The 24,353-nt window shown below is 49.9% G+C and overlaps 11 protein-coding genes across 11 annotated transcripts; 5 read left to right on the top strand and 6 right to left on the bottom strand.

Annotated features, from left to right (window-relative positions):
* Window positions 1-683: 683 nt before the first annotated feature.
* Window positions 684-3,447, bottom strand: APUU_12349A (WD40 repeat domain-containing protein; the record flags this gene model as incomplete). Its single annotated transcript, XM_041698540.1, has 2 exons — window positions 684-2,195; window positions 2,248-3,447. 2 exons carry the CDS (start codon window positions 3,445-3,447, stop codon window positions 684-686), a joined length of 2,712 nt encoding a protein of 903 aa, XP_041551715.1.
* Window positions 3,448-3,662: 215 nt separating this feature from the next.
* APUU_12350A (5'-methylthioadenosine/S-adenosylhomocysteine nucleosidase family protein) lies at window positions 3,663-4,923 on the bottom strand (the record flags this gene model as incomplete). The annotated part of the gene is made up of 2 exons (XM_041698542.1): window positions 3,663-3,889; window positions 3,945-4,923. The coding sequence occupies 2 exons, from the start codon at window positions 4,921-4,923 to the stop codon at window positions 3,663-3,665; spliced, it is 1,206 nt and encodes a 401-aa protein (XP_041551716.1).
* A 1,117-nt stretch (window positions 4,924-6,040) lies between these two features.
* On the top strand, window positions 6,041-7,090 carry APUU_12351S (uncharacterized protein; the record flags this gene model as incomplete). The annotated part of the gene is made up of 2 exons (XM_041698543.1): window positions 6,041-6,427; window positions 6,476-7,090. 2 exons carry the CDS (start codon window positions 6,041-6,043, stop codon window positions 7,088-7,090), a joined length of 1,002 nt encoding a protein of 333 aa, XP_041551717.1.
* A 232-nt stretch (window positions 7,091-7,322) lies between these two features.
* Window positions 7,323-8,912, top strand: APUU_12352S (uncharacterized protein; the record flags this gene model as incomplete). The annotated part of the gene is made up of 1 exon (XM_041698544.1): window positions 7,323-8,912. The coding sequence occupies one exon, from the start codon at window positions 7,323-7,325 to the stop codon at window positions 8,910-8,912; it is 1,590 nt and encodes a 529-aa protein (XP_041551718.1).
* A 623-nt stretch (window positions 8,913-9,535) lies between these two features.
* Window positions 9,536-11,323, bottom strand: APUU_12353A (uncharacterized protein; the record flags this gene model as incomplete). Its single annotated transcript, XM_041698545.1, has 3 exons — window positions 9,536-10,564; window positions 10,641-11,003; window positions 11,063-11,323. 3 exons carry the CDS (start codon window positions 11,321-11,323, stop codon window positions 9,536-9,538), a joined length of 1,653 nt encoding a protein of 550 aa, XP_041551719.1.
* Window positions 11,324-12,376: 1,053 nt separating this feature from the next.
* On the top strand, window positions 12,377-13,954 carry APUU_12354S (uncharacterized protein; the record flags this gene model as incomplete). The annotated part of the gene is made up of 1 exon (XM_041698546.1): window positions 12,377-13,954. One exon carries the CDS (start codon window positions 12,377-12,379, stop codon window positions 13,952-13,954), a length of 1,578 nt encoding a protein of 525 aa, XP_041551720.1.
* A 225-nt stretch (window positions 13,955-14,179) lies between these two features.
* Window positions 14,180-15,170, top strand: SOU1 (putative carbonyl reductase; the record flags this gene model as incomplete). Its single annotated transcript, XM_041698547.1, has 3 exons — window positions 14,180-14,429; window positions 14,482-14,865; window positions 14,923-15,170. 3 exons carry the CDS (start codon window positions 14,180-14,182, stop codon window positions 15,168-15,170), a joined length of 882 nt encoding a protein of 293 aa, XP_041551721.1.
* A 932-nt stretch (window positions 15,171-16,102) lies between these two features.
* On the bottom strand, window positions 16,103-17,039 carry APUU_12356A (uncharacterized protein; the record flags this gene model as incomplete). The annotated part of the gene is made up of 2 exons (XM_041698548.1): window positions 16,103-16,389; window positions 16,442-17,039. The coding sequence occupies 2 exons, from the start codon at window positions 17,037-17,039 to the stop codon at window positions 16,103-16,105; spliced, it is 885 nt and encodes a 294-aa protein (XP_041551722.1).
* Window positions 17,040-19,183: 2,144 nt separating this feature from the next.
* Window positions 19,184-20,544, bottom strand: APUU_12357A (pepsin-like aspartic protease; the record flags this gene model as incomplete). Its single annotated transcript, XM_041698549.1, has 3 exons — window positions 19,184-19,261; window positions 19,306-20,154; window positions 20,200-20,544. The coding sequence occupies 3 exons, from the start codon at window positions 20,542-20,544 to the stop codon at window positions 19,184-19,186; spliced, it is 1,272 nt and encodes a 423-aa protein (XP_041551723.1).
* Window positions 20,545-20,707: 163 nt separating this feature from the next.
* On the bottom strand, window positions 20,708-22,577 carry APUU_12358A (GMC family oxidoreductase; the record flags this gene model as incomplete). Its single annotated transcript, XM_041698550.1, has 3 exons — window positions 20,708-21,657; window positions 21,725-22,444; window positions 22,535-22,577. 3 exons carry the CDS (start codon window positions 22,575-22,577, stop codon window positions 20,708-20,710), a joined length of 1,713 nt encoding a protein of 570 aa, XP_041551724.1.
* Window positions 22,578-22,999: 422 nt separating this feature from the next.
* Window positions 23,000-23,845, top strand: APUU_12359S (uncharacterized protein; the record flags this gene model as incomplete). The annotated part of the gene is made up of 1 exon (XM_041698551.1): window positions 23,000-23,845. The coding sequence occupies one exon, from the start codon at window positions 23,000-23,002 to the stop codon at window positions 23,843-23,845; it is 846 nt and encodes a 281-aa protein (XP_041551725.1).
* Between the last annotated feature and the right edge of the window lie 508 nt (window positions 23,846-24,353).

Raw genomic sequence — 24,353 nt, forward strand, 5'->3', positions numbered from 1 at the left:
AACTGACTACGCACAGCTTTGTTCCTCCTGATTAACTACTCAAGATTTTACCTTCACCTATTCCACCCCTTCACTCGGAAGATTGTATACCTACCCAATGGTCCCTCGGTCAACCATGGTCTTGTTCGTCGCCAGCACTCGGTTGGTTGTTACGTTAGGAAGGATTTGCCTTGGTCCTGCTGAGTAGAGGTGCTTCCAGGTCTCTGCAATTTCAAGGCCGAGATGCCACTCCAGGACCCGACCAGCTTACTCTAGGGGCAAGTGCATCCGCAAGACTTTTCAATAAATTCAAGCTTATCTTTGTATCCTTTAAACCTAGGTGGACTTCGTCCTGTTTCTTTCTATATGTCTCTTGGATAAGTGTTCTGAATGGAGGCTTGAAACAGTAGATGATAGGGCCTCATATACGGAATTTATTTGGGTTCAATTCAGACTGATTGGAAATCAATTCGTAGTTTCACCCTGTGTATACTGTATGTAGATGATGGATTATTGTCCAGTGGCCAGCTACAGTGCATGCGACCATCTGTACACTTACTCAGTTTCCACGCTATGTACATTTACGAAAATCAAGGTTTGTCCAGTGGCGGGGGGAATATAAAGTGCTGAGTGCTCCAGTGCTCTCTTTCTGAAAGGGGATTTGAAAATAGAAATCAATAGGAGATGAATTAGAATAATCTGTTTCAATCGCGGAATTTGATCACGGATACCCTTCCACTCCTGAGTCCCAGTGCCACAGCACCGTTCTTAATTGCCGAACGCCGGCGATATTCTTGGGGAAGCCATAGCTCTTTCATACCCCGTATGGTCACCCACTGGCCTGCTTGTATGATAGAAATCTCAGGGGAGGTTTCTTGGGAACTTAGAAAGCTGATCTCATAGAACTGGGCAATATTGAAATTTCCCACATTAGTTATGAGGTGCGGACTGTTAATAGAGAATCTAACGCTGGTTGCAACACGCTCAGTATGTATTGTATACATCAGACCTCCAGTGTCGGAATCCCATATTTTGATGGTTGGGTCATTGGAAGAAACAGACGCCAGCCGTTGACCGTCAGGTGAAAACGCGAATAATCGAACCGGGCCGGAATGGCCTTCATGGGTATACTTCATATCGTCAGTATCAGGATCCCAGATTTTAATGGTTCGATCATGGGAAGCGGATGCCAGCTGTTGGCCGTCAGGTCGGAAGGTTATTGATACAACTGAATTAGAGTGGCCTTTAAGAGTCTGCTTCAGTACTCCAGTATTAGGATACCAGATCTTGATGGTTCCGTCATAGGAAGTGGACGCTAGCAGTTGGCCATCAGGTGAGAAGGCAACTGACCAAACTGGACCAGAGTGGCCCCCGAGGGTCTGTTCTAAATTCCCAGTTACAGGATCCCAGATTTTAATAGTTCTGTCACTGGAGGCGGACGCCAGCCGTTGGCCGTCAAGGGAGAACGTCGCTGACCAAACCCAATTAAGGTGGCCATTGAGAGTCTGCTGCAGAGTTCCAGTAGCAGAATCCCAGATCTTGATAGTTCTATCATCGGAAGCGGAGGCCAGCTGTTGGCCGTTAGGCGAGAAGACAACTGACTCAACCAGACCATAATGGGCACTAATAGTCTGCTGTAAATTTCCAGTAATAGAATCCCAGATTTTGATAGTTCTGTCATAGGAAGTGGACGCCAGCCGGTGGCCATCAGGTGAGAAGGCGGCTGACTGAACCGGACCAGGATAGCATTTAAAAGACTGTTTTAGATATCCAGTAGCAGAATCCCAAATCTTAATAGTCCCATCACTAGTAGATACCAAGCGCTTGCCGTCGGGTGAGAAGGCAACTGATAGAACGGAAACAGAGTGGCTATTAAGAGTCTGCTTTAAATGGCCAGTGGCAGAGTCCCAGACCTTGATGGTGGTGTCATTAGAAGCAGACGCCAGGTCCTGGCCGTCGGGTGAGAAGGCAATAGACAGAACCGATTTAGAATGACCTTCCAGAGTCTGTAGTTCCGGGCTCCAAGTCTCCTCGACCCTTGGGTATCCATCCGCCCAACCAGGAGAGTCCTTTCCGAATTTTCGCCTAACTATTGACCTCGCTGGTGCAAACAGTAGGCCGGAAGCGTAGATCTGAAGAGGAGTAATATCGGCTATCTGGCTGTTCTTCAAAACAAACCGCTCCGCATCATGTAGAAATTTAGATATCTCGGAGTTCTTCTTGTCCTATTTAGTATGAATCATTCTCACAGGAGCAGTGGGGGCTTACTTGAGTTACTGATTGTAATGTACGGATGTTCCCCAGAACTTCCGAGACAATTCCCAATATGCTCATCACTTCCACCCAATGAAGAAGATGAGCATCGAGAAATGCAGCAATAACATCAATCTGGCTCCTAGGATATCTGCTTCCCGCTAGGTGGTGGATCCAATAGCGACACGAGTACTGCAGCTCCGGTGGCAAATGGTCACTCATACACTGGCTGTTGATAGTCGTGCGTTCTACGCCATAGCTTTGAAGATTGCACATGTTCTTCTTCAGTTTCTGTTGCATGATATGAAGGCAACGGGATGTCAGTTTCTGGTTTATTTCCTTCTGATCAATCCATAATGGCGTGCGCTCACGTGTGTCGGCGTTAAGAAGGCAGTCACGTAATGATATATGAAAAAGCCTTATTGGTGTCGTCTCATTATGTGGTACGTCGAGAATTGAGTGAAGGGAATTCAGCCTGATATGAAGAAAATGCTTTTGGACCCCAAGGAGAGTTGCAAGGGCATTGAGTGAGAGTGGACTTTCAAGAAGGATTATTGTCCCAAGGACTGTCCGATATTCCTCAATTAATTGCACCTTCTTTGACCCATCGCGTGCGACCAGGAGGCGATCCAGTACCGGAAGGTATGTTCCATTCAATTGTGAGATGTCAGTGTGATGAATGAGGATTTCTGCGAGACTATCATCTGGGTCCCATTGGTAATCTAGAAGAATACGACAGATTGTGACGGCAAAAATGAATAAAGGCACTGACATTGTGATAAGCATCTGGGTGTTGGTGCCTCCTGGCCAGCCTGGTGGGAGATACCGCTTCTTCCGAATCCTACCAAGCCTGTGCTCCAGGAACAAAGAAATATCTTCCTTGATGATATGGCTGGGGACCTGGTGAAGAATGAAGTCTTGGTGGTCATCTTCGACTTCCTCTTGGAAGCCTAGCCGTATAGCTAGCTCAGGTCGACTGGTAACGAAGATGCGCAGGTGAACCGGGCGTATTTGCTTTAGTTGTGGTATTAAATGTAGAATAACGCGTATATCGTCGTCGCTTTCGCATTTATCTAGTGCATCAACCGCAACCACCAAGGTTTGGATGGGAAAATTCGATTCCTCCAAGCCTAGCAGCGGCTGGAGAACTAACTTGTCAAACTGCACCTTGAGTGGTTTAGCTGATATTCCGAGGTCTTCTTTGAGTATATGCATTATTAATGCTTCATTTTTGGTATCTTTGTCAATAGCTGCTTGGTTATCGTTGGGAAGAACCGAGCGGCGGTGCCATGATCTCCTTCACCTCTTTTAAAAAAGAAGCTTGCGCCCAGTAGCCCTCGCTGTTGAAAAGATTTTGCGACAGTTCGTGATATCGTAGATTTCGCGGTGCCAGCCGAGCCATTACGCCAGAAGATGTATTTACCTTCTGGTCAAGCAGCCCACTTTTCAATATCAAGGAGAAGCTCCTTTCTCGTCCCCGGAAGATATCCCTCTTCATGTTGGTCCATATAATTTCCAAATTCAGCTCCTGCGGCAACTGGCAGCTCCTTCAGCATGTAATCTTCGGTTATAGCGTTGATTTCCTTAGCTGATTCGCCGGTAATGATCCGAAGATCATGAACATCCCTAGACACATTTTCGAGTTGGTTTTGAATACCTGTTAGATATACTAGTTAGAGATGACACAATGATTGAGCAGTGCTAGCACTAACCATCCAAAACTTCACGGGCCTTCCGGTCGGGGTTTACCCGCTGAGGGACAATCTGATGGAGGAGGTCTTTCGTATATGCAGCTGCCGCCATGGCTGCATAGCCTTGCCATTCTTCGTATTTGTGGGAATCAGCATAGTCGCAAATTCCCTGAATGACCAAGCAAGGGAAATGGTTCGCCAGTCCAGCTGCCTCCATTTCAAAGCACAAGACTCCTTTTTCTGCCGCTAGTTTATCCCGAAATATTGCATCTTTAATGACCCTATTTCCAGACGCGATCAACCCGTAGTGAATAGCAGGATTGTCTTCATTCTCGGTTCGCTCCGGTCGGAAGATTAACTCGGAATCATCACAGAGTTCAGCACAGGTCGGCTGGCTATCCAGTATATGAGTAAATTGGCTATTGTAAAGCCTGCCGCTTTCAGCGGGAGGCCGCGCGTATTTCCGTTTCAGTCTTTTGTTACCCTCAAGCACGCTCTCAATGCTTTCCTTCAATTGATGGCCCTCCTCCTCATATTGCGCCTGGAGTCCAGATACGGCTGTGCGCAGAATCGGAGGTGGTTGATTCAAAAACCAAGTCTGATGAAACCCTTGGTCTTGAACTTCTTTGCCCAAATCATATTGAAGCAAGCCGCCATGTCCACTCCGAGATGAGCTGACGACAACGTCGCCGAGACGGACGTCCTGGGTGGTAGGGGCACCACCACCAATCCCAACCATCAGCCCAAATCGAACATTTGGAAAGCTGTGCACCATATCTCTAGCAACGCCAGCAGCTGATGAAGACCCGTATTCTCCATCTGGCAGAACCGTAATCACGATGTAGTGCCCCGCGATTTCTCCTAGCGTGTAGTGATTGTTGTCATTTGGTGATAACATTTCGGGTCGGCCATGCTTCTTGTCAAGAAAGCTCCGCGCAGCAACATATTCTGTCTCCAATGCACATATCCAACCAACAGTATACTGATCTGTGTTTGACATGATCGACGTCCAAGTAGCGTGGTTAGCGGCGGGGTTTTCCTACGCTACATCGATCACTTTTATCGTCGTTCGTCTAAAGGGGAAGTTATTCAGGGGGAAAAGGAGAGTGAAACCCTGGAGAAGGGTAATAGATTCACCACGAACTCCTTGTATTTCGGGGCCCCACGGCCAAAAAATCAACGTAAGTAGGTGAACTTACGACGAGTACGAGGTGCGGAGACATAAGATTACCTGCTGGAAGCACGTGCCTACTACCTAATGACCCCTCTCCAAGGACGGTTGACCCTTTTGGTGCAGCGCTAAAATCTGTATTACCTAATTATTGGGGAGCTGTGTGTAGTTAACTATATTATTAGCCAGCCGAGGCATTTTATGTAAGCTGCATTATTAGATAACTACGTAGCTAACTTAACTCGGGTGTACATAAGTTAGTTACGAAAGAGTATATTAATAATTTTCTGGAATATCTTCAAATTAAGATGCATAGCTACTCCTACATGACTATCATAGAAGGATGTGGACAAGATAAGCTTGTAAATATGGTTCAAGAGAAGTGGTGAAGTACTTACTGAATATGGTGTGATTGTCATTCCAGTTACATTATTTGTTCAAGCTGATTTGAAATCGAACAACAAACAGATTAATAATCCTTGATAAGAGCTAACTAGTTAACTAGTTAACTAACATCATCTACTGATAATCTGCTACTATCTGTTCAGCCTGGACTTACTTCCATCATGTCCGACGAGCCCAGCCATCGTCACCAATGTCCGAAATGCTTCAAGACATATACGCGGCGTATGTACCCCCTGGGAGTAAACTTTAAGCCTTGCTGAACAACGTAGGAGACCTGGTAATGCGCCATCGACGGCGCTGCCTGCAGAAAAACCCCACCACCCGCCAGAAAGCGTGCAATGCATGCGTCCAGGCAAAGGCAAGGTGCTGCTATTCCCATCCGATCTGTTCGCGCTGTGCGAAACGGGGAATTTCCTGCGTATACGCGACCACAGCGTCTTCCAAAGCTACTGACCCTGCCAATACTACGGAATCCAGTGTTCAATTCGACCTGTGGGGATCGCACAGCCTTCCCTGGTACTTGGAGTTGGATGACATCCCCATGGACGTGATTGACGACGCACTCTCATTGCCAGTCCTCCCGAACACCGATTCTAACCTCGTATCCACACCGCAGCACGCCCCGCAACATTATGACTTGTTGGGAATGTCTGATGTTACAGGGTTCCGAAATACAACCCTTGTAGAGCACCCTGACTCGTCCCAGTGTCTGCGACTGCTAATGCAATATCCAATGTTATTAATGAGAGATGATTTTTACTGCCCATTTGCACATCGGAGTCTCTTCAGCGAAGACGTGCCCGACATGACCGTCCTGGCTCTGACGCCGGTTGCAATCTGCTGTGCAAGTGGATTGCTTTCGAAGCAGGGTGCACCTTTTGTGAGACGCACCATGGACGCCCAACGGCATAGTATAATCGAAGCATATGTAGGGCGTCTGGAATACCAGCACACGGAATGAAACTAACGCCGTTAGCCCAACTACGACTGCATGGAACAATGGGACGCCCTGCATGCCATGCTCCTGTACGAGATCCTGGATCTTTCCCCGGCTGACGAGGGAAATCGCTGGAAGCCACGCCCTCGTGGTCTTATCAAGGCCCCATTCCTGGCTCGAATGGCCCGGGGGTACTCGGAGAAGTATGCAGAAACATACGATGCCTCTTTGTTGCCGTCTGCTGGCACCTGGGCTAAATGGGTTGTCGCTGAAAGCGCCCGGCGCACCGTCTTCCTGGCCAATATCGTCAACTTCCTGAGCAACCGTGACAATCAATCCAAGGGTCAATCGGTGTACTATCAGCCACTCGGTGATGAGTTGATCCTGAAAATGCCTCTACCATGCTCGCAGAATCTCTGGGCCGCTCGCACAGAAGAAGAGTGGGAGAAAGAAATTGCCACTGCGCCGAACCTTAGCGATCCATTTTCGGTCTTCACGGACGTTGAGCATACTTGCCAGTGGTCACTGCGGTCTCTTTTTTCAGTCATTAGCAAGAATGATCTCCGCGTGAGGGCACAATCCACCGCTGGGTTTGGTGACTCCAACCAGCTGCGAGCTCTTATTGTTCTCTGTGCATTGGAGCAGTTTTGCTAAAATGGACCTTATTGTACACTGCATCACTTAAATAATATTTCTTGTGCATCGGAGTTCCGTTGTCGACCGACCACTTTTCCCCGGCGTCTCTACGACCACAATTCTCCGCCATAAACCGGAATGCATTGAACTGAATCATAACCAAAAGATGGGTAAATCGAGAGATTGAATTTGTCAGCTCCTGATTCTTAAGACAATATACCATGAAGTTGAATAAGCTATATAATCAGCGATGCCTACCGCTGACCGGGCCTTGGCTTATACCGTCTCTACTAGGGATTTTGATATGATAAGAGCCATGAGTCTGCGACCTGTAACAGAACGAAAACCCTTCCAACTGCCTGCCATGGGTCGGCGAGGTGCTGGTATTCTCCTCGGGCATAGTATCAACCCCAATCCCGATGCTGGCGTGCACGACACGAACAAGCCTCGCGAGGCCTGGGCTCTCAAGTCTGGCCTATACACACCCCGTCAGCTCGTCGAGAGCTTTGCTCCGCTGCTTGATACTGTCGTCTTTCGCATGGGCCCTGACCCTCCCGACGTTCGGTCGTCACGATGCCAGTTGCTGGACAATCTTGCTGCGAACCTGGACACCAACACGCGCGAAGCTTCAATGCACTTCCCCAACAAAGACCTCGACGACTCGCGCACAGAGATCGCCGACCAAGCCCGGAGAATCGGTAAAACGCTGGTGCAATACGCACGCAGCCACACCGGTGCTGTTTCAAATCCCGACCTGTACCTCCGCAGTCCATGTGAAGGCCACCTGCTCACGAAGCCGAATGTTGATCTGATGTTTGGGCCTCGCAGCGCCCCTCACCTGATGCAGCTGTTCAACGAGTATATGCACCAGATGGTCCTTCTGCGCGACGCCCTCCTACCTTTCAAGAACTACGAAGACGTCGTTATTCCTATTAATGGTCAAGCTGCTCGGGGTATGCGCTACCTGGAGCCTCGCCGTTCTGAATTCCTCGTCCAGCTTTGGACCAAACAGGTATCGCAGGTGGCGGTTGTCAAGCTCGCACAGGCCCTTCTGGCGCCGGGTATCCTTGGACAGGATGCCGTGGGCTCGACAAGTAGCCGAGGATACGGCTTCCAGTACGCCCACGGTCTTGTTCTCCCTGCGGTTTTGGCTGGTGGGGACACCCCGTTCCATCTCCTACAGTATATTCCGGCTCGGCTGGTTGAGGTTTCTACCGATGATATTGTTTTCGATTACAAAATGCAGGACTACTACCTTGCCCCTCGCGTGGAAATCTCTGCTGGAGTTGCAGCAGCGCAGGCTCCGGCTTCTTACCCGCTAGACACAGGGAGCCATTCTGTCCAAAGAGCCACCATCGAAGTTCGGCCAGTGGTGCCTCGTTTGGCCTCTTCATCAGTCGCAACCCGACAACTGGAACTGCGTCTGGAATTGGATTCTGGCACGTCCATCTCCGTGGACGTCGGGCAAGTCTGTCGCGGTCATCGATACGCATACATGGCACACCGAGCGTCTTCGGCATCTGTATCTGGAAATGGTAACCGGGCTATGAATAATGAAGCCGAAGCCGAAGCACCCACGGTCATCGTGCATGATGCCACCTCTGTCATTATTCAATCCAAGGAGCAAGGCCTTGTCACTGCGAAAGGAGGGTTGCATGTCATCACCACCCAGGATCCACTTATCTCTTTGGCCTTATTGGGAATCCTCTATCATGGAAATGTGGTACTTCTCCCGAAGGATGAGGGGTTGGAGCAAGCAGAGAATGCTGGGAAGGGGCTGGAGCCCAAGTTTATACTCTGGGGTGGCGTGGAGCGAGGTGGGCTAAGAGGAAGATTCTAATTTTCCGCTACTTGATTATATATCTGTAAGGGTGCAATTAGTAGCAATTCGTATACTGTTCATCGTTTTCTGTTTTCGTTGTATGATAACTTCATTACATGACTTTTGCTGCAATAGAGCCACATGGTACCACTGGTCAATTTACTATATACTACCCTTGGCCCATAAATGAAATCATACAATGGCAAGTCTAAGAAACGTGCAAATCTTATTCCTGCCCGGGACATTCAATGTGTGTCAATAGTATAGCAAACCTGTTTCGGCTTCGACATTGGTAAAATTAGTCGACCGCTAGATCAGGGTCTCCGATGAAAGATCATTTATCCGAAGAAGCACGTCCTTTATGAATTGGTGGCCGGATATTGGTGGTCCTTGAGCCCGGAGTTTGGTGGTCGGTGTGGATCCAAGGCTTCACGATGTCAGCATGTGAAGCCTTGAAAATTTTATCTCCATCTGCATTTTTTCATGTATTGTCAGGTTTTTTATTTAGTCTACGCGCCACCATTATGACACCTGGACTGGTAACTCAAAAAATAAGGATGTAGCCATGGATCCGTTGATGCCCCGAGGCACTGATTGAGGGTCAAATCTAACTGCCCGCCTACACTGGACATCTCAATAGCCTACTGCTCCGTGCTGACAGCCAGGCGCCTCCAAAAGTCACACTTTTCAGTCTGGTTTTGCGGAACAGCCTCCATCTCGGTGCTATTAGTCTGTAGCCGTAATCGTTGGCCTGCTCCCGAGTTCCAGGGCTGCCATTCTGGTGCCTGCGGCACCTTGAAGGTGTTGGGATTCAGCGATCGAACAAAGCTGATCCAATAGTGCCTCGTAATAGGAACCATTGCGGCATTTGTCGTTTTATCTGAAGCTGGTTCGGACTCTGCGGCTTGGACTGGCCCGAAGATAGACCACCATTCCTGGTCGTGGTGTACGCCCAGACCCTTCGCAACAGTGTCTGGATCTAGCACGTTGTATCTGTAGTTCCACACTCTCTGTGGGTCATAATATCGTGCGAGAGCCGCGGATATTTCATTTCCTGGGCAGGTGAAGGTCATATCGCCGTACGCCGCACTTGCGGAAGGGAAATAAGCATTGTGCTTTGGCAGAGGCTCCATGCGTGGGTATAGGTTGTTAATTTCTTGAAGTTGGTCCTGTGAAAGATTGGGATAATTATTCTTCAGAAAAACGGACACTTCACTGGCGGTACTCGCGTTAAATGCATACTGGCTTCCCTCATCCGTGTCGTCTCCTACGAGAACAGGCACATGGACAAACCTGCCTCGCTCAAAGAGGTTGTATAAGCGGTCCGGCACCATATCACCATCCACTACAGGGAGCCAGTAGAATAGCGGCAAGGGGTTGTCGCTCGCGCCGTCCGGGAAGGGCAGTGACTGGGTTGCTGTCTGAAATAAACCAATGTCGACCGAGCGAAGGCACTGCAGTATAGAGCAGTTAGTGTTCGACAGTAGCTGCCAGTACTGGAATTCCATTTCTGCGACTGTCCTCTGCGGGGGCCAGAATGAATCTTGTACGATGCCCCCGGCAAACAATTGGTTATCCTTCTGGCCTTCGTAGGCTGTGAGATGATATGCTACCGAGCCTGCACCAGCTGAAGCGCCGTGAATGACAACCTGCTTTGGATCACCACCAAACTGCGGACATGCACTTATTAGTTGCCCGGCTTCGAGCATTCGCTGGTCTGTCCCTGCTGAACTCAGATAGGCTTACCTTATGGATATACTTCTGGACCCAGTGCAAAAGCTTTCTCTGGTCCAATAGTCCCACATTAAGGTCCCCGTTATGCCGGACTTGCTCACTTGCGAGAAATCCAAGGGCCCCGACTCGATAGCTAAATTCCACAAAGACTATGTTACCACCAGATTCCTGGACGATGTTTGTCCCGTCGAAATTGACCCAGTAGGAATTTGCATAACCGCCTCCTGTGATCCAAACCCAGACAGGGAGCTTGGAGTCTTCCGTTGCATTGGAAGGTTTGAAGACGTTTACGAACAGGCAGTCTTCAGCTGCCATGGCGTTTGGGGTTTGCGGTACTCCAAACGACTCAGACACACCTAGGCAGTTGGGAGCATACTGTAATCCGCTTCAGCATTCATATAAAGGCACCATCATACTCTTGACATGGAACTGACGTTGGAAGCATCCTGCACCTTGGACTCCGCGCCTGGGTCCTCCGGAGCCCGAAACCTGAGATTGCCGACAGGCGCCGCTGCATACCTGATGCCGAGAAATCGGTCTACCCCGTTATCTGGTCTTACGCCTTGATACTTGGCATAGCCGAGGTCGACGATAGGATGGGACTTTGCGGATACAGGGCCCCGTCTGCCAACCGCCAGGGCCCCGACAGTAGCAATAAAGCTACCGATATATAGCAGGCCCGTGCTGGTAATCATAGTAGCTGAGTTCAATTAGAGATTTTGAGTATATCTCCCGAGGGATTATTCGTTTTCTGATCATTCACCCAGCCTTCTCAGGGGATGTCATTCTTATAACGTTCTATTGGGTACGGGGGACGTTCTTACGGACAAATGGAGTACTCGCGGACAGAAGGATTGGTTGTGGACGGAGGGCACCGAATACAATAGTTGTACGTTATGAAAACAATCAATATCAGGGAAGGACGTTGGGCCATTCCTTTACAGCCCGGGCCTAGGGTCCGAGAATGTCAGTGCGCCGACTGCAAGGGTTGCTCCAAACCCTATAGACAACCACCAGTGGCTGGTCGCTAAGCATTCCCAAGCATTCTTGTCTAGCTCAACCCACACCCTCGGAACAACTCCAACTTCTCCAAATCAAACAATGTGGACGGAAGTGACGGCACTCTACGCCCATACACATTCAGCCATCCCCCGCATCCGAATTACATCATTATCAATCACCGATTCGCCGGCCAGCAATTCACGGCGATTGTACACAGGCCTACCCTATATGCAAGGGTTATAATATCGGACAGCTGGCTGCAGGTTCTTGGGTGGCTGGGTATTGGGCCCATGAACCAAAAGCGTGGAGTAAGGCGCGTCCTCCTCAGGTTTTCCGCATTGTGGTGTGGTACCTACCAGTATGCTCAAATGATGTGCATTTGTTGGTGGCCGAAAGGGGTGGTCACACTCTGCACAAGATGATATACTTAGTAGGAGGCGGATGGTCCGATGGAACGCGGACGACGAGTATAACGACAAGTATCATCCTTATCATAAGGGCTTATCAGTCGGAACGTCCGACAACCACCCCTTCCAGATGACAAGAGAAATGACCGACCAACCAATTGTCGTTCGAGATACGAGACTCGGTGCTGGATTCTGATCGATAAAGATAGTCTGATATTTGTTGAAGAACCAAATCCCAGGATACGAGATAAGGATGTCGGACTGGGCAGCATGATGTATTTATAAACCAGACTGCAGGAAACTACATCGTTCAGTACACATTGCCTCATCTCGGAAGCTATGAATAATACTCCCTCGTTAAAAGACAAACACGGCCAAGACAAGACACAGGATGCCGACCGGGAAAGTCAGGTTGGTTCGTTGGACATTGAGTCGCCGCGCAATCTTCCCTCAACACAACGAGGTCTGAAAGCACGCCATGCGCTGTTCATTGCCTGGGGTGGCACTGTTGGGACTGGTCTCTTTATCACTACCGGCAAGACGCTGGCAACAGGTGGACCAGCCTTCCTAGTTGGGAGCTACGTTGTTGTCTCGATTCTGGTGTACTTTATCCTCACGGGCATCATCGAGATCGTAACATTTCTCCCAGTTCGCGGCGGATCTATGAGTCGGTACGGTCGTCGCTTTGTATCGAGAAGCCTTGGATTTGCCATGGGCTGGCTCTACGTGTACTCCTTTGCCGTCCTCGTCCCCTTTGAGCTCACAGCATGCGCAATCATTATAGACTTTTGGCAGCCCGGTGTCAGCAGCGCCGTCTGGATAACCATTTGCTTAGTGCTTCTTGTCGCTCTCAATGTCCTTCCAGTGCGCTATTACGGCGAGGCAGAATTCGTTTTCGCCGGAGTAAAGCTGGCGACCATTATCGGCCTGCTTCTTCTCTCGTTTGTGCTGTTCTGGGGAGGAGGCCCGAACCGTAACAGGCTCGGGTTCCACTATTGGAAAGATCCAGGCGCAACGAATACTCTAATTCTGGAAGGGGATATAGGCCGGCTTGTTGCCGTCATCGCGACTGTCCTTAGCAGTGCTCTGCCTTTTACCTTTACGCCTGAAATGGTGGCTGGAACAGCAGCAGAGATCCAAGAGCCTAGGAAGAATATCCCCAGAGTCGCGAAACATTTTACCTGGCGTTTGATTGTCCTTTTTGTTGGCAGCGTTATTGGAATCTCTGTCGTCTGCCCGTCTAACGCACCCACACTGACAAGTGGCAGCGACGCTGCAGCCTCGCCCTGGGTAGCTGGCATTCGCCTCGCTGGCATAGGCGGCTTGAGCAGCGTCATAAATGCTGTGGCTTTGATAGCTGCGTGGTCAGCAGGGAATGCATTCCTTTATCTATCCAGCCGGTCTCTGCACTCCATGGCTGTGGAGGGAGCCGCGCCGTGCATCTTTCAACGGTGTACTGCAAAGGGAGTTCCCATCTATGCAGTAGCAGCAACATCTTGTGTCTCGCTGCTGGCTTATTTGACTCTCAACTCCTCCTCGGCGGAGATCCTGAACTGGCTGGTCAACTTGGTCAATACTGGAGCGTTTTTGTCCTGGGTCTGTTGCTCCATCACCTACCTCCGATTTCGACGGGCATGCCAGGTGCAGCAAGTCCTCAAGGAGGAGCTCACGCAGAGATCCTCTTTACAGCCGTATACATCATGGATCACCCTCTTCGTTTTCAGCGTCCTTTGTCTGTTGAACGGGTTTACTGTCTTTTTCCCGTCCCAGTGGTCCACTGCGTCATTTATATCATCGTACATTGGCCTGCCGGCGTTTTTTATACTGTATCTTGGTCATAGATTCACTCATCCGCAAGATCCCTGGGTCATCCCCTCATATCTTGTGGATCTACGGCCTGAGGAGGAGCAAGTCTGAGCCATCGGTTCCGGCGGAAGACGGACGAGCTATCAAGCAATGCAGTGGGGGGACAATATAACAACACTGTTCAATTGGACGGGTTTATTCTCGTAAATTAACCGAACTCCCCACCGGGCTCGGACGGACCCCGAATCCCCTCTACCATCATAAAAGCCCGTCTTTGTCCGTCTGCCGTAAACAACGCCTTAATACATATTCTCTGTTCAATCTATCGATCACGAAATGTCCGGTTCACCGATCTCCCAGGGCAACTTTGTCCACAACAACACCACCGCCCCCGCCAACAACAGCGTGCTGGGGCTTTTCAGTCTCAAGGGCAAAACTGCGATCGTCACGGGTGCCGGTGCTGGTATTGGCCTCTCAGTCGCACACGCCTTTGCAGAGGCCGGAGCAAACGTTGCTATCTGGTATAACTCTAATAAACAGGCGATCGAGAAGGCAACTGAAATCCAGAACAAGTATGGCGTTACCTGTAAGTGGTTGTTTATGTATTGTGTATACATTCGTCAGCTCAGACTTTATAGGCAAGGCCTACCAGGTTGATATTAAGAGCCCCCAGGCGGTTGAGGACGCCGTTAATCTGGCCGTTAAAGAATTGAATGGCCGTCTGGATATTCTGGTGGCCAACTCCGGTATCCCCTGGACCCAAGGCCCCATGGTTGATGCCGAGTTAGACCACTACAGAAATGTCGTCCAGACTGACCTTGACGGCACCTTTTACTGCGCCAGGGCTGCCGCTGCGCACTGGAGGAGGCAGAAGGAGGAGGGAACAGATATTAATGGCAACAAACTGCAGGGGTTTACATATGGAAGCTTCGTCGCCACGGCTTCGATGAGTGGCCACATTGTCAACTTCCCTCAGCTCCAAGCTGCATACAACGCAGCCAAGGCGGGAGTTATCCATCTCTGTACGTTTAACAGAAACAGGAAAGTCAGTTTTGACAATTATACTGATACATCTTCAGGCAAATCTCTGGCAGTCGAATGGGTCCGCTACGCCCGTGCCAACTCGGTTTCTCCTGGTTATATTGCAACCGAGATCTCTAGTTTCGTGTCCGAGGACACGAAAGGAATCTGGAAGGATAAGATCCCCATGGGCCGTGAGGGTGAATCGCACGAGCTGAACGGGGCTTATCTTTACCTTGCCTCTGACGCCTCCAGCTACACTACTGGGGCGGACATCGTTGTGGATGGAGGATACACTCTACCGTAGTGGATCAAACCAGACAGCAGTTCAGCCATAGCACACCAATGAAGCGCACAAGTCATATTTTGTGATCGAACTGCATGATACGGATTAGATGTAGACTCGGTACAGCACAGCGATCGGATCCATGGAATCCACGTCGGAACCTCCCGGCGGAACCGAAAGAACAAAGCTCCATCATCGCTTTCTCCGCCACTGTTGAAGCAAAAGGAAGATATCCGTTGCCGTTACACTCGCATCTCTCTTAATTTCCACCATAGTGAGGTCTCTGGCTGTTGTGAATATTGAAGATACATCAATGCTGCAGGCCTTGCAATATCATCCAGCTTATGACGGTGATAGACGCCCTTAATAACTGCAACGACAAGATAAGCTCCGTTCATCATAAGGGCACAGTTGCACATTCTTCAAGTAAGTCACTACAGCATTTCCAGGGATTCTTGATGAGCTGACACGGTAAGGGACGGGACTGCGGGCTCATCTTGGGAGACCAAGTTTACAGCCCAGTCAAGTATGCAGGAAAATCCTCAGCCTAGCCTTGAGTACTAGGTGCAAGCTTTATATTAGCTTCTCCATAACTGGGTATCGTTTACTGTATTGGGTGCTCTCAGTTAATTTTCGTTGTCAATACCATCTAAGCGCAAGTTCGCACCGTTACAGACGTCGAGCTTTAGTCCTCGCTATTCGGAATCAGTTCTTTTACTTGTTGCAGCCTGACGTCAGCATGAAGCTGCTACTTCTATCCGAGTAGGAAGCGAACTAGAATGCTCGAGCAAGTCACTCACAGCAGGCTATCAGTGGCGTCGCTGGAGGAACTCCGGATCGTATAGCGGATAGAACGTTGCCGATTATTCATTAAAGATGCATACATATATACCCAGGTTACGCTCGCCAAAAAACTCCGACCATCCATCTATCTCTAATTTTCAGGCCCAATGTCACCGCCGATCCCCCCCATCTAACTCATGGACCTGTGCTGGTTTACTCGTGTTATCCAGCTCGGGCATTATCTGCGGATTCGCACCAAACACACCCAGCCCATGCTGGCCTGATCCCTGGTTATATAGATGCTGCTCGTCCCCGTTGTTTGAGTATAGCTCAGATATTACTCGCCCAGATTCCGACGGCAGCGGTGGTGACGAGGGGTTGCTGCTGACTCCCGAGACAGAGAGGTATCCTGCATTTGTCCCGACAGCTGTTGGCCCGGGGCTGGAGAAGTGCGAGTCTACACCCGTTAGCACATTCAAAAAGGGGAAAATATAGTAGAGAGAGCGTACCCTGATACGGTGACGGAGGATACTGATTCCCCGAAGACTTCCCCGTGAGTGTATCCTGCCTCTGCATCTTCCTCCTGCGAAGAAACCACCAAACAAGCGCAATTACAATCACCACCGCAGCAACAGCACCAACCACAATGCCTGCAATCGCGCCGCCTCCAAGCCCATCATCTCCCCCACCATTATCGTCATTCGGATCCGCATCCTGAAATAACGTAAATTGGTCGTCCCTCGACGAGCTCCAAGCCGCCGCACGCACGTCGTCCTCTGGACACCCCGTCGTCTCGGCGCAGGCATTCGACGCACAACAGCCTATGAACGGCTGGTCGGTGCCGGTGCATGTGTACCAGTTATCGCTGGTGGTGTCGATGCAGTTATTTGGCACGAGGCTGTCGTATATAGCCGTGTCGAACGATGCTGGGTGGATATTCGGGCATGGAGAGGTATTATTGCTGTTGGTATTGCTGCATGGGTCGGACGAGCAGCAGCCCACGAAGTAAGGCTCGTCCGGGCAGACGTACCATGTGCCACCGGCGGGACAGGTGAAGGTACAGGACTTTGAGCCGGAGCCACAGTCGGAGTCTGTACTTGCGGACATTGTTTATTTATCTGTAGTGGTGAAGAAAGAGAGTACCACGTAGATAGGTGTTTGAGGACTGCGGGTCTGGGGAACAGCAACTGGGATCAGACTGATAACCAGAAAGAATCAGAGACGGACGAGCAGCTTAATGAGTGACCACGGGACAGGGCTGAGATGGTGAAGGAACTGCACTGCCTTGTCTTCACCGTGACTAGATCACTCGGCGTGTCTGTGATTGGCAGCTCAGCCGCAGGATTCTAAACAGAAATTAGAACGGCGCGACTAAGTGGACCCGATGCCAATGCGTTGTTAGTGCTGTCAGCTCGTAGGTTGGTTCGTGTTGTGCTGCGGCTGAATGGGACGCATTGCAGTTTGGATGGATTTAGGTGCCGGCTTTTCACTTGATTAACGTCGACCAGTTATTAGTTCTAGGCCTTCTTTTCTTCTGGGCATTCTTGCCTCTACTATTCATATTCATTGTGCACTGAAATTGGATCCAACGCTGTGCAAATGTTCCAACACAGCCTCATCCTCGCAAACTCGGACAGGAATCCACATCAGACGGCGTCCTGGCCCCACGAGCTATGGAAAGTCTATCCCTGTTTGGTCTTAATGTTGACTTTTAGTTTTGGCCCCCATGGACCGCGTTATGAATGTCCCTTATGTCTAGACTTAGTCGTGCCCTTGCTGTACCTCTGTAGCCCTATAAATATCTCGTGGCTGTTTGACGATGCGAGAGAGAGTATACTCTGGAGGTCGGGGCATATATTACACCCAGCTGTATCTTCAAGAGGGAATCAGGATCAGAAATATCCCAATTTCACTATCAGATTACGGAGTGGGTCAACGATAACTAATACCTGCCCCTTATTTGCGAATTACTCCAGCTCACTAGAACGAACCCGCAGTTTAATTCAGAACTCGACTATGACTTACCACGCGATTTAATATTTGGATTCACCAATTAACTATCTTATGCCAGTGTTCCGAGATCATGCACCCACTCTTTATAAGCTTCGCCGGATGGACCCGATCCCGAGTGTTGCTGGCCCGTGATATCCTATATAAATATTATCGGCCTGAAAAGCAGACTGCAGTCCACTGTTCCGGTGGAAAGACGATACAACAGCTCGATATGAGAATATAGTAGTCTAGAATATTCCGCAAACTTCTCATAGCAGCAGGGACATCGCGACCGGCATATTCCCTAGTAGTAATGTATCCATATCTTCCTGTGCTTTCTATTCCTGCATTGAGCCGGACATGTGGCTGTGTGTATGCAGGCACATCGTCACTCCGCTGTCCCCTGTGGCAGTAGGGCAGTGAGTCGTGTTCGACAAATGTAAATCACTATGAATTGGTTGGGTGTCATATTTGCTATTGCTTTCCATTTTCCTTCGTCGCTTTCTACTGTTGTATTGCCCGGGACCCTTTTCGCCTGCATAGTTAAAGATAGTTTTAGGCCTCCAACGCACACCCTTTTTTACTGCAAGGACATACGCACTGCCACCTTATTTCCCCGCCTCAAAGCCCAGCCAGAGTGAAACATGGAAAAAGGAAACGAAAGGGCGAGACATCAGGTCTTGGGTTACAGTCATTCGTGGCAGTGTACATGGCAAACCAGCTTGTTGAGCTTCGTCGAACTGGCGCCTTGAGAGACCTCCACGTGGGTTTTTTTTATCTTGAATACGACTCAAGATCTACAATTCTGGCCCCGCTGTTTGACACTATCTGAACTAAGTAGTATGGTGTCTTTCAGGAGGCGTATAGACTCTTCCATTCTTCGGTACCAGGTAATATAAAGCTCTAGTTCGAACAATTCCAGACTGTCAAGGAAAATAATATTTTCATGAAACAAATAGATGGTTACTGCGCTGTCATATCTACCAGCCGGACATTTGGAGCTAAAGTATTTGGGTCGCTAGCACTTTTTACATAGTCTAGTTGTACTACCAGTCAACATTTGCCTGACTCTATTGAAAAACCGTATCAATTGTTCTGAATGGGGGTTAGCAAAGTAGAATGTCTTGCTTGGGAGGAGCTCGCCAGCTTGTCTCCAAAGTAGAAAACAAATTATTTGGCTGTTCAACCGGGTTCTCCTTCGCCATACAGAACGGCGCCTTGCACTATGTACTATGTTCTAATTGTAGAGCAGCAACTGTTTACTGAGAAACAGCCAGGCCCTGCCGCAACTCCTTCTGCTGTACAGCCCCGAATTGCAGGTTGCCAATATCAAATATCTACCACGTTAGAAATGTGCCATACCAAGAGGGAAAGGACGTACAGCATATATTCCCTTGAGGAACGTATACCCAAGGATATCCATCGACATGGTACCCCTGCTCTGGATGCCTCCATAGACATAACCGGACTTGGCCTCGGCGAAGCCCAGATCCTGCTTTTGCACGACGAACTGTTTTTCTCCCACTGCAAGTGAGACGACAGGTAGTTTGTCCTCTGTTGTGTCGGATGGGTAAATATAGCCTTGGCTATCATGGTCGTACTCTGCTCCGGGGATGGCATCATATATTGCCTTGCACGTGTCATCGTCGACGAGTGTTAAAGCCGACCCCGTATCAGCAATGGCCTTATTTCCTGATCTTGTTATTGTCCTTCCGTTTACAGTCGCTAAAGTAGAGTCGAACAGCCAGAATCCTTGATTCTTGTCGATGGGCGTGTAATATACCTCCTCTCCAGTGGCGTCCACTGTATCCTGGTCAATGAACCCGAACGTGTAAAACGGACCTCTCTTATCTGGCCCATCTGCGTCTTTCCAGGATCCCAAGTTCGCGGTGAACAGTTGGGCAGACTTTGGGGTATCTTGGGCGATCATATTCTCGACAAGGGTTTTAACATTGTTGGTACTGCTAAATGCCAAACCCAATACTCCGTCGCCCTGCTGGAACTGGGTCGATAGGGTGTCGGCCAGTTCGATTGCCTGGTTGTCGACTTTTAAGCCACCGAGCGAAATCAAGCCGGTACCCACTGTACCAGAGACAGATGATCCATCACCATACGAAATCTTCCATGTGGAATCCGACTGCTCTTTGAATGAGCTTGACTTGCTTGGGTCAAAGACTGTGCCGGACTTGTGCTGGGAGATAATTTCCGACGGGAGTCCGCTCGACCAGACCTACTTCATCAGTACTTATTATCGATGCGATAAATGATGCCTTACCCATAGGTCCGCCGATCCTGTGTCGAAATCCAAATTCACCGTCTGCGCGGGCGTTCCGATGCTCACAGGGGCCAGGTACATCGAGTCATTCTGGACATCGTCGGCGCCGACTTCGCCAATTTCATCTGTATCTGCGACTTTCTTTCTTAGAACGCGCTGGATGCGGGCTTTACCTCCAATGGGCTTGGTGGTGTATTGCCGCCCACTTTGCTGGAGATGGCCGCCATAGAAGTATCGCCCCCCTTTTGTCGGCGAGAAGCGGTACTTGCGCATGAGGTGGACATACGACTTGGTGCCGGACTTCTGGTACTGGGGGTTAGGAATGAGCTTGATTTTGGTATCCATACTGCTGTTCGGGGATGTTGAAAGGTTGCCTTGATGGAGGATTAACTCGCTTTAAAGGTGACGCAGTGGCGTTGTACCATTCAGGAAACTATCAGCACGATCTACACTGGTCAATGCACACAAGTCTGACGTTGCGTCAGAAACATCAATATCATACTGATAACTACTTTGCCCGGCCTAATTTGTACTCGCTGATCAAAACATCTGCACAAGTTGCCCCCGTCAAATAGGCCGTTGCTTGCGTGTGGTTATTTGTTAGCACCGGCACAACGCTCATATCGGCGACTCGCAGCTTGTCGATTCCAAAAACCTGGAAGTGGCTATTCACTGCTGCATCTGCATTGTTTTTTCCCATCTTCACTGTCCCCGTCATGTGCCAGCTAGAAGAAAGATTGTTCTTCCAATGCTCCAGGATATCCTCGTCGGACTCTGACTTGGACCCAAGGATTGTGGCGGTCGTGTCTTTGGCTATGGCAGGGTGTTTGGTCAGTTCTAAGACGTGCCGATAGATCTCTATACAGGCCCGGCGATCGAATGGATGCTCGAGAAACTTTGGGTCGACCAGCAGGGGTTCATCCGGGTCGGCAGACTGCAGTTTCACCTCACCAGTAGCCTGCTCGTTCATTAGGAAGAGGGTCAAGCAGATGTAGGAGTAGTCCTGGAACAGCTCTGGAAGGACAAGGTGGACTGGGAAGTTGGTGATCAGCTCGTACTGCGGAATTGTCTCGCGGGTCATGAATTCTCGAACAGCACTCGGCAGGGCCTTGAACTCGGCAGACGAGGTGATACGATCGGACTTGAACCATCCACTGCCAATCTGACAGCCGTAGCTGGCCCATGGTCCGGTGCCGTCTTTCTCCCATTGCTCCAGTGCATCGGCCATGGCTTTCTTGTCTTGGAAGAAGGCGTTGCGGTCGTTTGTCGATGGGTCTCGAGCCAGAATCATGGGCGCGAATGGGTGGTCTTTGAGTCCTTGACCAACAGCCGGAAGGTCTTGTACAACTGGGATATTGAAATTGGTGAGTTGGGTCGCAGGACCAATTCCTGAGTGCATCAAGATCTTGGGGGTCACCAGGGATCCGGTGGACAGAATGACCTCGTTCCGTGCAAGGTCTACAAGCGTTAGCTCCGATATACTGTGGTTTCCTCTTTCAAGACACAAAATTGGATAAAGACTGACATGTATTCCCCTTTGTCTGCACACCAACTGCCTTTTTGCCCTCCAGCAGTACGCGTTGTACCGGGCTGTCGGTGATAATAACCAAGTTATCCGGGGCCTCAGCCAGTATATCTGCAGCGGTAGTTCTTCTGCCATTACCTGCAGAGTTGATGGTCAGTCCCAGACCAAGCGGATTGCCAGAATTGTGGTCGAAATTCCTCTCCAGTCCAGCCTCGACGAAGGAGTCCAACAGAGGCACAAGGTCTCTATCCCATTGCTTTGCGTAACCAACTTTCAACGGCCCAGAAAACCCATGATTTTCCCCAGCAGGATGTCCATACTGTTTATTATTTTTTCCATCTTCCAGCCCCGAGAAGCTCTCCAGTCGTTTAATCCTCTCCTGCATATTTCTCCAACCAAAGCTCGAATCTTCCACAGCCTCCGCCCATCCCTCATAATCATCACGCGCACCGACAGCAAAGACACCAAAATTAATGGCGCTCCCACCACCCAGGCCCTTGCCTGTGCTATAGTCAATTTGCCGCCCGTTACATTGAGCCAGGGGTGCAGTTTTAAGTCCCCAGTTCATCGACCGTGCTTCGTCAATAAACGTGCACCATCGCCTGCCGTCTATACGTAGATTCTTCGCCCCGTTGGATCCGCCAGCCTCGAGGAGTAGAATACTGGGTTTGGCTGCGCTCTTTGCAAGGCTTGTTGCGAGAGTGCAGCCGGCTGGTCCGCCTACGTTAAGTTAGTTTAATCATTATGCTGTGATAAAATATACGGAATAAACCAGGAGTTGGGCAGAGTACAATGAGGGAACTTATGTACCGCCGACGACAATAAAGTCGAATATATTCTGGATGTCACTCATGGTAAGATCTGTCACTAAACGTCGCAAATTTACATCTTGCATCGAGAAGAGCAGAGCGGAGGAGACGCTGACATGGCTGACAGCCACTTATATATATCTGGCGGGACAGTGTAGGACGCCTTAATCAATTACATCACCACCAAACTGGTCCTAGTACTGCAGAAGATTCTTTGTAGATTAGGTTTGATGCAGTCTGGGACGGAAATAGCTTATCGCCAGACTTGACCAGTGAATAAATAATAATGTTTCCTCGGCTAACAGGCCGTTTGGGGAATTCCGCGCCACTTTTGCCCCGCGAACGGCGACAACCGACGGACTGACACTCGGCCAGCTCCGACTTTTCCATTTAAAACACCTCCAGTTCTTGACCAAAATACAACTGCGTTTCGTTCCACAGAATCAGTTCCAGAATCTGTCACACCATGGGCAACGACAAGAAAATCGGCGCGTATTATGCCCCAACGGGGGGACTGCCGCCACAGACGCAGCTTCTCACGGACCGCGCCATGTTCACCGAAGCCTACGCCGTCATCCCCAAGGGCACCTTCAGCGATATCGTGACAAGCTTTCTGCCCTTCTGGGACAACACGCGGCTGTGGGTGATCGCCCGTCCGCTGTCGGGCTTTGCTGAGACCTTTTCGCAGTACATTGTCGAGGTCCAGCCGGGGGGTGGAAGTGACCGCGCCGAACTCGACAGCGAGGCCGAGGGAGTGCTGTTTATCGTCGGAGGGGAGGTTACTGTGACTGTGGCCGGCGCATCGCACACGCTCACCGAGGGAGGATATGCATTCCTGCCTCCGAACAGCGGCTGGACGCTGCGTAACAAGGGGACCGCCACCGCTCGCTTCCACTGGATCCGCAAGGCCTATGAATACGTGGATGGCCTCGATGCACCTGAACCACTGTTCCTGAACGAGAAAGATATCACGCCAACTGCAATGCCGAACACCGACGGTGCTTGGGCCACCACCCGCTTTGTCGACCCCAGCGATATGCGCCATGATATGCACGCCACAATCGTCACCTTCAAGCCGGGCGGCGTCATCCCCTTTGCCGAGACGCATGTCATGGAACATGGCCTGTATGTGCTCGAAGGCAAGGCAGTGTACCGCCTCAACCAGGACTGGGTGGAAGTGGAAGCGGGCGACTTCATGTGGCTGCGAGCCTTCTGCCCACAGGCCTGTTATGCCGGTGGGCCTGGCAACTTTCGCTACCTGCTTTATAAGGATGTGAACCGACATATGAAGCTTCCGCGATCCAAAATATAGATTTCCACGGATTATGGAGACTGATTTTGAAGGGAGGAGCATAACCCGTCAACGAACCTGGACGTGGGCTAACCTGGTCCTGTATTATTACCGATATCCAATTTGAAAAGTCATTTATATTTAATCTCCTCTGGATATCTCGATGACCACCAAAACAGACACCGAAGAGTAGAGAGCTGCTATTTTAGCAGTTGTTCCCATTCTCACTTGTCGAGGTCTCCAGTTTCTATGAATAATTGTTCTTGGTATCATGCTAATTATCTTTAGCCTTTAAGATAACCGCTGGTGGTATTGATTTTGTACAGCTCACCCATTTAATTGTTATCCGCGTAGCTCAGCAGGCGGCCGATCAACCAATAACAGTGAAGTTAGCTGTAACTTAATTATCGAATTATGCCAGGTCCGCGACCGCTGGAACCAATGGAGCCCGGAGCGCAGCTGATAAGCTGTGAGAGGCTGGCACTCCACAGCATCGCGGACCGAGACCGCGATGCGTCCAGTCGATGTT

This window comes from Aspergillus puulaauensis, chromosome 1 (assembly GCF_016861865.1).
Source record: "Aspergillus puulaauensis MK2 DNA, chromosome 1, nearly complete sequence".
NCBI lineage: Eukaryota > Fungi > Ascomycota > Eurotiomycetes > Eurotiales > Aspergillaceae > Aspergillus > Aspergillus puulaauensis.